This window comes from Cupressus sempervirens, chromosome 1 (genome assembly GCF_028749045.1).
Source record: "Cupressus sempervirens isolate cs-2001-9-10 chromosome 1, ASM2874904v1, whole genome shotgun sequence".
Classification (NCBI taxonomy): Eukaryota; Viridiplantae; Streptophyta; class Pinopsida; order Cupressales; family Cupressaceae; genus Cupressus; species Cupressus sempervirens.
The window spans coordinates 734,263,996-734,276,509 of record NC_143118.1 but is presented as its reverse complement, the minus strand read 5'-3'; the positions used below and the strand labels follow the sequence as shown (position 1 = coordinate 734,276,509).

At 32.8% G+C, this 12,514-nt stretch overlaps 1 protein-coding gene across 1 annotated transcript; it reads left to right on the top strand.

Annotated features, from left to right (window-relative positions):
• The first annotated feature begins 4,079 nt into the window (after positions 1-4,079).
• Positions 4,080-4,838, top strand: LOC149580019 (uncharacterized). The gene has a single exon (XM_089803099.1). The coding sequence runs from the start codon at positions 4,080-4,082 to the stop codon at positions 4,836-4,838; it is 759 nt and encodes a 252-aa protein (XP_089659225.1).
• The last annotated feature ends 7,676 nt before the right edge of the window (positions 4,839-12,514 follow it).

The window sequence follows — 12,514 nt, the reverse complement described above, 5'->3', positions numbered from 1 at the left end:
TAATAGGTGCATATTTACCAAATAAGGTTGCATACAAGATGACACCAGAGTAGAATAAGGAGATAGCAAGGAAAGTCCAACAATTGATTGACCAAGGGTTGATTAGGAAGAGTATTAGTCCATGTGAAATCCTATTTGTCCTAGCCCCTAAAAATGGAGATAAGTGGAGGATGTGTATAGACTCTGGGGAAATCAAGAGAATTATAATCATGTATGGATTTATTATTCCTAGGATAGAGTATCTAATGGACTATCTTGGTGGAGCTAGATACTTTTCTAAGATTGATCTTAAAAGTGGCTATTATCAAATAAGGATGAAGGAGGGAGGGTGGTGAGTGCAAATCTATATTTAAAAATATTGAGGGTCTCTATGAGTGATTGGAAATGTCATTTGGTCTTACCAATGGACCAAGCACCTTCATGAGGGTTATGAATGAAGTCTTAAAGGACTATATAGGAGTTTTTGTAATTTTGTACCTAGATGACATCCTCATCTTTAGTAAGACAAAAGACGAGCACATGAAGCACTTAGAAATGGTGTTGAGGAAACTCCAAGAGGAAAAGTTAATAGCAAACCTTGAGAAGAGTGAATTCATGAAAGAAGAGATAGTGTACTTGGGCTTTGTAGTTTCACAAGGAAGTCTAAAAATGGATAAGAGTAAGGTAGAGGCAATCTTGAGTTTTCCTACTCCTAGATCTGCTAGTAAGGTTAGAAGTTTCTATGGGCTAGAAAAATTCTATTGGAAGTTTTTGAGGAAGTTTTGTGAAATTTGTGCACCTATTAATGATACCATCAAGAGAGGCATGAAGACTAAGTTCATATAGACCAAGGTTGCATATGCAAGTTTTGAAGGACTAAAGAAGGAGGTGGAAACCCAATTACTATCGGTCTTTCCAAGTTTTGAGAAACCATTTGTGGTAGAGTGTGATGCTAGTAACATAGTATTTGGGGCGGTATTAAGCCAAGAGGGGAGACTTGTGGCATTTTTTAGTGACAGACTTAATGAAACCAAAACAAGGTACTCAAAATATGACTTGGAGCTATATGCTTCAGTCCAAGCCCTTAAGAAATGGAGGCATTACTTACTACCTAAGGAATTTTTTATCTTTGCTAACAACCAAGCATTAATTTTCATAAACTCGTAGGAGAAGTTCAATCTTAGACACACAAAATGGATGGAATTCTTGCAGTCCTACAATTTTACCATCAAACACAAGAAGGGTACAAACAAAAAGGTGGCAGATGCTTTGAGTAGAAGACTGCTAACTATTCAAGAGGTCAAGTTATAGAGCATTGGACTTGAAGGATTCAAATATTTGTATGGTGAATACACTAATTCCTCGAAGGCATACAAGGTATGTACTAATTTTGAAAACCATTTTTATAGTCAATTTTATGAGTATAAATTGTAGAATGGTTTGTTGTTTATGAGTCAAAAATTGTGTATCCCAAGTGGATCCATGGGGGAAAACCTCATTTAGGAAAAACATAATGGAGGCATGAGTTGTAATTTTGGCCTTACCAAGACCTTAGACCTAGTGGAAAGGTTCTACATTAGCCCAAGATGCAAAGATATGTGAGGAGATATGTAGAACAATGTGGCATATGTCAAAACAAAAAAGACACCTCATCTAATGCAGGAATTTACCAAGCACTACCCATTCCTAATAGGCCTTGGGAGTGCATAAGCATGGATTCAATAGTGGGAATACCTAGGACAAAGACAGGGTTGGATAGTGTATTTGTGTTAGTTCATAGGTTCAATAAGATGAGCCATTTCATACCCTATAAAATAACAATTGATACTAGTAATATAACTAACCTATTCTTCAAGGAGGTGGTTAGAATTCATGGGCTACCAATGAGTATTGTGGCTAAAAAAGATATCAAGTTTATGGGGAATTTAGAATACCATATGGAAGAGATTAGGTACAAACTTGGCTCATGGTTCTTCCTACCATCCCCAAATAGATGGGGAGATAGAGGTAATTAAAAAGGTCCTAGGAAACTTATTAAGGTGTCTTACTAAAGAATATGGGTAGAGTTGGGAACAAATCATCCCTCAAGAAGATTTTTCCTATAATGATAGAAAGAATAGAACAATTGGATTAAGTCCTTTTTGAAGAGTGTATGGGTCACATCAAAGGGTCATAATGGATTTGAGAGAACTACCAGCACATGAAACCATCAATGGACATGTAGATTATTTTGTTCAATCCATGAAGGAGATACATGAATAGGTTAAGAAGACATTAATGGAGGAAAATTAGAGGTTGAAGGAAAAAAAGGGTGAAGGGAGAAGAGAACTACAATTATAGGTAAGAGATTTTTTCATGGCCTATTTGAATAAAGCTAGACTACAAAAATGTGTCCCAAGAAAATTGCAAATGAAGAGAATTGGGCCATGCAAGGTGCTAGAGAAGTATGGTTCCAATGGTTACAAAATTGACTTACCAAAAGACATGTCCATCTCTCCCATCTTCAATGTTAAAGATTTGATACTTTACAAGGGTCTAGAAATTGATGAACTATAGTACTAGACTAATCTACATAAAGACATATCAAACTTCCAAGTACCCTAAAGGAAGCAACCACAAGTGACGATGATATTGGACTCAAGGGTGAAGAAAAGTACAAGAAACAAAGACTACAAGGAATATCTAGAAAAATGGGAAGATACCCATGAAGTTGAGGCAACTTGGATTTCTATGAGTGACTTCAAGAAATAGGACATTAGCAAGGAGTTCCTCTCACCACAGGTATCTTAAGTCTTCTTTTGTAGGGGGAGTATGGCACAGGAGCACCTTGGGGAAGGGAAAATACCTAAAGAAATTTTGACTTGTAAATGATCTATCCAACCATTTGATGAATAAAGAAAAATTATTAAGTCTCATGGTGTGTTTAGGAGGTGTGAATAGATAGAAACTAGGTTTGAGTCATGATTTTTGAAATTCAGTCCTAATAAATCTAGAAAGCAAAAATTGCTCCAAAAGGGGAAAAATATGGAAAAATCTCTTGAAGGGAGAAATAAATGTTTATAAAGAGTACTTAGGTGTTCTAGGACTATTTTATAAACATTAAAACCAAACTAGACAAGTTTGGAGGGCTCAAATGCCAAATTGTTAAAATTGGCAAAGTTGCTCATTGACAACTTTTCATTTTTGAAAAGTTGCAATGATAACTTTTTACACTTTGGTGTAAAAGGAATAAGGTGAACCTTTCATTTGAGCTAATGTTTAGGGTAGTTATATAAGGTTACTTAATCACTAGATACTCCTTTGAAGGGGTTGGTTATGCCATTGTATGGATAGTTGATAGAAAGAAGAGTAGTTGTTGATAGAAAAATGGGGTTTTTGAAGGAGTTATTGAAGATATTGATTGATTTTCTTACTATTTTTGATGGATTATATTCTTTTGTTCATGTATTTTCTCTATACAATCCTTTTTGATCATTAGCATTCATTTTATCAGGTTTTCAAAATTCTTTAGTTTCATTGTTCCTGCTAGTCGGATTTTTGCAACTGTATGAAACTGTATGACCTTTGGTAATCAAATAACATCCTTTGAATATTATGTAAATATTAATTTTTGAGGTTAGGAGAGACTGTTTTCTATTTTTGCAAGCAAGCCCTAACACTAATATGACTTTTTTTTTACTAAAATTGGTTGAATTTTTGACCAATATTTTTGTTGCTATTTTTGTCATCTAAATTTTGACTAAATCCTCTAAGTGTCAAAAATTGACACACGATTTGGTCAAAAATATCATCCTTGTCAACAACAAAAAATTTCAACATGTTGGTAAAAAATTTGACCAAATTTGGTTGAAGTTTGACCAATTGTGATCCTTGATTGACTAGGATGTCAAACCCAAGATGAAATCCTAGTTGATGAGTTGGTAAAAAATTTGACCAAGTTTGGCCAAAATTTTGATAAATTCGTACCAAAATTGGTCAAATTTGTGCTGTCAAATTTCTGGATTTGATTGTGTATAATTTTTTTACATCAACGTTTCGGATCATACTACATGATCCATCATCAGGATGCTAGAGAGAAAAGAGAACATGAAAAAAATAGAATGCAGATCCAACCAGCTGAAGAAATAGAAGGGAGGGGGAAGGGGAGGAGATCCAACCACCACCCTTGTCAGAAGGTAGGTATCCTAAAAAGCCTAGCCTTAAGAGCTTTTAGGATTTGTGACAGTGACAACCTAGACCAAGAGCTCGCACACCTTCGTCAAGTATTCAAGTGGAATGGATACTCTGACAAGCAAATATCCACAGCTATTCGCTTGGCCAATTCCCTCTTTCTTTCGGCCCCTCGTCCTCCTCTCTCTGTCGCCCAATCGCCCCCTTTCTGTTCGATTCCTTATGTCGAGGGGATTTCCAACAAGATCTCCAAGATTTTGGGCAAAAAAGGCATTAGAGTTGCCTTCAGGCCCGCATCCATGCTTAGGCATCGTGTTCCCCCCATCAAAGACCCTAGGGATGCCTTTGCAGATTCTGGTGTCTATAAGGTCATGTGCTCTTGCGGTACCCCTTACATTGGTGAAACGGGCCGTTCATTCAACACTAGAATGAAGGAACATGCCGCTGACATCAAGCATGAGCGGGTCCTCAAATCTGCATTAGCTGATCATTCTTCCTCTACTAAGCATCATATCTGCTTGGAGAGGACGCAAATTGTGTTCAGGGAAGACAACTTTGCTAAAAGAAAGCTCAAGGAAGCCATTGTCATCAATGATAACCCTTCTAACCTCAATCGTGATGACGGATGGACCTTAAGCAGTTCTTGGCATCCTTTGTTATCCTCACTTCGCAATTCGCCGTGCTCTTAGCTCTCTTTCTAGTCGCGTCTCCCCCCTCGTCAAGCTTCCCGTTGTCCCTTCCTTCCCCGCTGGCTCCTCCTTCTCCCTTCTCTCCTCTCCCCCCCCCACCCTTTCTCCCATGTCCTGGCCCTTCGTCGGGGTGAACACATCGTTATCTTGTTTTTGTTATGTTTCCTTTCTTCAGTTAGTGTTTAATTTTCTTTCCTCGGTTTTCTCTTGTGCTTATGCGTGCGCTTTCCTTCTTTTTTATTTCCCCCTTTTATAACCTTGTGGTCGTCCTCTCAGTTTCTATTCTTTGGTTTGTTGCCTTTTTTCTTTTGCTTTAGCCACACTCAATGGTCTCTTGTTCTGTCTCATTATTATTTTCCATTGCTCTTCGTTGGGTGGTTTCGCTTATTTCGTGGCGCCCCTACCTCCTTGTTCTTTTTCGCTTTAAATTATTTTTTCTTTTCTCTCTTTCTTCTTTTTTATATATTTATTTGTGTTTTTCTTCTTCGTAGTTCAGTGTTTTAGTTTACCGGCTTATATTTATTCTTATACATTTTTTAATTTCTATTTATTTATTTTTTGTTCGTGATAGAGATTTATATAAATTTGCAACATTATTGCTACATATTTATACAAATATATACCATATCTATTACAATAAATTAAATTCTTTTCCTCTTCGTTGTTTCTTGTTTAGGTTTTTAGACGCACAGATATATTTATACATATACATACACACACACACACATATATATATATATATATATATATATATATATATATATATATATATATATATATATATATATATATATATATATATATATATAGATATAGATATATATATATATATATATATATATATATATTTATTTATTTATATATATAATATTGTGATATAGATTTAGATACTCTTGTAACAATAGTGCCATATATATAAGTCTATATTATTCGCACATATAGAAGTAACCATATCATATATATATATATATATATATTCACATATATATGTATATATATATACATGAAGTATATGTTTATAAATGCGCTTATATAGTTATATACATATATATGTTTTTACATATATATATGTATTTAGATATATAGGTCTCCACAGGTATATATGTATATTTATATGTATATACAGATATATATGTATATACACATTATTATACATATATAAATGTATACATGTATATACACTTACATACACGTATAGACATGTGTATATACATTTTTCTATATTATCCGATTTTAATTTTTTATTCTTTTATTTTTTCCTTTTTTGTTTTTTAGTGTTGTTCTTTAGATGTTCGAGTGTTTGGGTTCTTAGTTCTCCCCCTTTATTCTTTGTCGTGCTTAGTGGATGTTCATATTTCTTTCTTCTTTTGTGGCTTAGTCCCCTTCAATTTTTTGACTTTTCTGTAATTTTACAATTCTTGAGCTTCTCTGTTTTTATCTCGCTTGGTTTTATTCAAGTTGTTACACATTTAGCTCATCGGTGCATGTATTGTTCTCTCTTCGATCCTTTCCTTTGGTTTTCTCTTCTTAGCTATTTTTTGTGCTTGATGGCTTCCTCTGATTGGGGTCTTTCTTTTCCCCTTTTTTCCCCCCCTGTGATTATTTTTATTTTTAATTCTTTTTTCTCCTTATGAGTTAGGTGTCATGTCTCATCAACTAACTCTCTCTCCTCCCCTTCCCCCTCCCTTCTATTTCTTCAGCTGGTTGGATCTGCATTCTATTTTTTTCATGTTCTCTTTTCTCTCTAGCATCCTGATGATGGATCATGTAGTATGATCCGAAACGTTGATGTAAAAAAATTATACACAATCAAATCCAGAAATTTGACAGCACATTAGCATGGATTGTGGAAATCTAATAGATCTCATTGGTCAAATTTTTTACCAACCTTCTTTTTTTTTTAAATGAGAATTGGATTGAAGATTCTTGAAAAAAATAATATTTATCCTGGATATGGAGCCCCCTATGAATTTCATTGGACTTAAATCTTTCTTGGACATAATGGGTACTTCCAAAAGTTCATTAAGAACTTTGCATAAAAATCCTATTGGTTGGATAAGTTGACTCAAAATGGCAAGCTATACACATGGGAGATTGTGCAAGTAGAGACCTTCGAGGAACTCAAACAAGGCTAGTGTGTACACCCATTTTGGCATATCTAAATTAGCAAAAGGATTTCTATGTTCATGTGGATGCCTCTAACATAGAAATCCTTGTGCCAATTTAGATATGCCAAAATGGATGTACACACTAGCCTTGTTTGAGCTTCTCAAAGGCCTCTCCTTCTACAATCTCCCATGCATATGTCTTGTTATTTCGAGTCAAGTTATCGAGCCAATAGGATTTTTATGTAAAGTTCTTAATGAAATTTTGGAAGTACCCAATGTGTCCAAGAAAGAGTTGAGTCTAGTGACATCTGTAGGGGGATTTAGATCAAGGATAAATATCACTTTTTATAGAATCATCTTCAATCCAATAATCTTACACAAAATGATTTTGTTACTTGGGAGATTAGTATTCCAACTCTAGATTTAGATGGTTAAGCCAAATTCACAATATTGCAAGAATTATTTAGTTTTCAATGGTTATATGTTAATTTTCTTTTCATTTAAAAAAAAAAAAAATTTGTACATACTTGCATGATATCAATATAGTGTTGTGTCATCTGTAGCTTTGAAACACTATCTAGATTATCATAATTAAGAGTTTCAATGTCTTCTATCTCATCATCAACATCTTCTGCCTCTTCCCTTGCATCATCATTCTCATGGTCCTTCCAATACACAACTTAACTAAGAACATTTGAATCTTCATATCAAGCACTATTTTTATTTCAAGCTTACATGGAAAAAATGAAAATCAATCATTACCTCATGTCAATGTCTAGAAAATAAGAAGGCATTTAGTATTTACTAGTTTATCTAAAACAAATTTATAAAATTTGATCTAGACTTACACTAAGGGGAATAATTGTTAGGCAAGTTGTATTCTAAAGCAATATCCCAAAGTCCTCTTCATGTCACCTACATCTCCTGCCCACTCAAAACCCACAATTCCCTACAACATCAATTCATCATTTCCTAAATATCTCATACCAAAATTTATTATGTCCTTCAATCACAATAACTATTTGAATGAAGTTGTAGCATATTAACAGATGGAATTGAATAAAGTATTGTATGTTTGGCATGGTTCAATTCAATGTTTATCATTTTTATAAGAATTTATGGAGTTTGGTAATTGCATTAGATACATCATTGTAAACCAAAATTTTACCCTTTTCCCATCATTTCATTATGTAAGAAATTTTATTGCATTGTAAAATTATTGTAGTCACAAGGAGTTTAAATGTCAAAAGTTATCTCTCTTATATTTACTTTGCATGACAATTGTTTGTATTAATGTCTACCTACATATTTACATAGTAAAGATCATCTATATGCATTCAAAAGTCAAAAATAATTGCATCTAAATTATGGTTCATAGTAACAATTTGATAGAATTTAAAACATATTTGACATCATTTCAAGAAATCATTAACAGACTGAAACATTGAAGTAGCATGTACAAAGATTATTTGCAATGTATTTAACAAAGTTTCTTGAGTCTCTAATTTTGAGGCTAAATTTGGAAAGGGATCTTTCAATGATATAAGTGCATGATCTTGTCAGCCTATAGGCTAAAGAGAAGTTATTTTTATTTAGTTCAATTTTAGTTTTTATTATGGGCAATAGAATTCTGCATTATGGAATAGTTTTTTGTAAATATAAGGATGGAAAGAAGGAACTCAAAAGATTCCTTGTGTCTTAGCAACAAATAAAGCAATAATCACCAGCTATGAAAAATATTTCTCTCTTCCTCGAGAGTTGTAGGGTATTCTTCCATTCATACAATTCTTGGTATATCAAACAAGGGTGAATAACTTGTTTCTATCTTGTAGCCTAGAAGTAATCAAAATGAATGCAAAAATTAGTCATCGAGTGGGTGCTCTAATGAAGAAACAACTTTGGATCCAATTATGCATACCATGCCATTGAGTCATCATGTTGATTACAAGGTGGAAATGGTTATAGCCATGGATCAATCCATTGGACAAGATGAAAACAAGATACCAAGGTGTGACACCTATTCAAATTATTGCAATAGTAGATCTGATCATGTGGTTGAACCTATTTCACATTAAGGTAATGATGTTGTGGGGTCCTCTTGCAATTGTATTCAAGTTGGAAACACTAAAATTAGGTATGTATTGTGGATTCAAACCATAATGATTTTGATTTTTCTCACCCCACTACAAAATATGTTAGAAGGATAGGTTGTGATGGATGGTCACTAAGAGCTAAGAAGTCCAATTTTCTTGTTTCCCAAGAAAAACAACATTTTCAAGAGGTGAAGGCAAAATTTTATCAACCCAATCATCTACAATAATGGTGGTAGTACGTGCCAAGATATGAATTCAATAAAAAAGAACATTTTAAAGCATTTTAAATAGTTTTATAAGCTGTTTCCAAGGATATAATGTCTATGATTATGTCATAATGACTATGATATCTAAATTAAAGATGATATTATGAACACATATGGCTCCATAGCAATCCTATCAAGGTTGATAGTATATGAGAATTCAATTAGAATTATACAAATATTATAGCAAGAATGACATCTAGAAGTTTATATTTGGAAATAAAATGGTAGTAACAAAGAAGTATCAAAATTTAAAGAAAGTTTTAAGTATGGTAAATCATCGCAGCCATATGTATAAGTTACATCAAAGTTATTTGAAGAAGAATCTATTGATGAGTAAAAGAGACATGGAAGATAGGAGAAAAGTGGATGTATAGGAGACAAACTCATTTTGATAGCAAGTATACTAATGTTCTTTACAATAGACATAAGGGCATGTTCTTGAGTTAGAACCTAGATATATCATAGGATTGTCCTCAAATAGACCATTAAATATTTAATAGGATGATCGTCATGCCTAGTAACAGAGTTGGTAGTAGTCACCGTGTCATCTTTCCTTTTTTCCTCAAACTTAAGGCGTATACATTCAATCCATTTACAACATTCATTTGTGTTAGTGGATAAGTATTTGTAGATTATCAGGCTTAATAATGAAAAATGGCTTCCCAACACATGTTAAAAAGATTTTATATCTCTGGGCCACCCACATCATGAAAACACCTCATATAAGAATAGAACCAACCTTGCTTTAACCTTTCCAAATTCAATATCATTATCCCCATCCTTTATTTTTTGTTTCAAAAAAGTCATAATTTCAAGCAATATTTAAAAAGTGAGAAGCAAAAAGAAATGGAAAGCAAAGCAAACCAAAAGCCTCAACTATTGAAAAGGATAAAAATAACAATGTTCAAATTCATACATTTGCAATTTTGAATTGATCAATGAACCAAAAATGTGGTCTTTCATTCAAGAATAGAACATAATATATGCATAGATCTCCATCCCAAGTTACCCACTTGATCACAATTCCTTGATCTACAAGGAAGATTCATCCTCTATTCCATTTCAATCACATGCAAGATTGGGGAAGTAATCTTATCAGAGTCAGAGAAACTTTGTGATAGATCTCTAGCTTTCAAAGTGAGTTTTTTAAGGTACTTTAATGGCTATAAGATCTGGCAATTTGTGGGCTTTTGATATAAATTTTTCTTAGCTCTTCAACAAGCCAAGCATTCATGATGTTTTGGGTGGAGGATTAAGTGACATTTTGTGTTTAAAACATGTCAATGAAAATCCCCTCTTTATTTTTCATATACATGTTCTAGATCAAAATTGTTAATTTATCGATCATTGGGACTATTTACTATGAAATCATGTTGATTTTACTAAATTAGATGATCCTGAATGTATACTGGTCAAGCTACCAGATGTATCCAAACTCAAATTCTTGTGTTGATTAAATTAACAAAGCTATAATGTGGCTTTAATGGTTTTATTTACTATTTTGTTTGAATAGTGGCAAATGTGATGTTATGGGGGAAAATAAATATATTCATAGGCATTCTTGTGGGAGTAGCAATAGCCTAGATATTGTTATTATGGATGGATATTCTAGAGATATGATATCTATACAGTTCAAGGCCATGTAAAGGAAAATCGATGGTATAATAACTACTACTATTCTTGATATAGGTATATCATAGTTATTATTATATGTAAAGAATATGAAATGATGGGCACCAAGGAACAAGAAGCACAAGTAGTAAATATACTTTTTCCCCCATTGAAGATGAAATAGAAAACAATGCATGGACTATTTGAGGTGATGAAATGGAAAGCTTTGTGGCATAAATAACTATTTTTAAGCAATGGATTTCACTTGGCAATTTCAAATCATGTAAATTTTACTTATGAAAGATAATATTCATGTCTTTTCATCCATTGGAAAATTGAATATTGAAATTTATACAATAATATACAATACACAAGAACCTACAATGCAAACTTGACTATTGAATTGCATTAACAAGGGAACAACAAATAAAAAGGTGATTGTGAAAGAGAGTAAAAGGAGACAAAGACTAGTTGGCCTATAAAACACCTGGTGTTGGTCTTTTATGACATGGCTCCTCTTCATCATATATTATAACCTTAAAACTGTGCAAACTTTTACATCTAGTTTGAAACTAGCATTATTTTGTCATAAATTATCTATCATTCCTAACAAAAATATAAAAAATGTGATAGTTTGAATCTGTATTGACATTACAATAAAGATCAAATTGCACTAGCAATGATGGTGACTCTAGTCACATACAATCATGGGCTTTTCCACTATTTGTAGAGCTGAATCACATTAATATAGAATTAAGGAGTTTTGGTGTTTTTTCTATTGAGGAAGGTAGAGCCTTCTTAAGAAGAATTTTTCACAATAAATGAGTCAAGAATCTTCAATAATTTAAATTTTGAAAAAACAAAACTCTACCCACAAAATTCTAGTTATTTGGCAAGCTAAAAGCACATTTTATAGAATTCTTATCACTATTACTAAGGTGGCAGAGTTGCATAAAATATTGGATGAGATCAAGCATGCAGCACATGAAAATGAGATACAAAGTGTAGTTTTTTAGATGAACAATTTTCATTAGGTATCCACCAAAAAATCTCAAAGATAAAGTACAAAACAGAAAATAAAAAAGAATTTATATCAAAAGATGCATCATCTATTGTAATTTTGTGGAAACTTGACCAATAGTGGATATGATACAATAAAACTATACACAACAATCATGAGGAAAAGATTTAAGCACAAGTGTAGAACATGTTCTAAAGTTGAATTCCCCTATGATGATATGCATATGATCAAAAAGGAGTATTTTATCATTGTCATATTGCATAAACACGATCAAATGGATATTAAAACATTTAACTTGTCTTCCAAGGAGTAGATTAATTTGTTTGTATCAAATAAAAAAAGATATAAAAGAATGTGGAATTATCTAAAGATATACAATAATGATAATTTTTTACAGTTATATTACCTACTATCCAAACATGGATAAAGAACATAAAAAGATAATACAATCTTATTGGCCACTATTTATATCCACAAAATAGTTGATAACTTTCTCAAAAGAGACACAAGGGCTCACCTTGAGCTGACTTTGCAAAAATTATAAATACACTTTCTTTAAATGGTTGAAACATAGTGT

Bases quoted from the DNA above. Each gene is read 5' to 3' on its own strand.
- LOC149580019 (XM_089803099.1), top strand. From the start codon at position 4,080: ATGCAGATCCAACCAGCTGAAGAAATAGAAGGGAGGGGGAAGGGGAGG.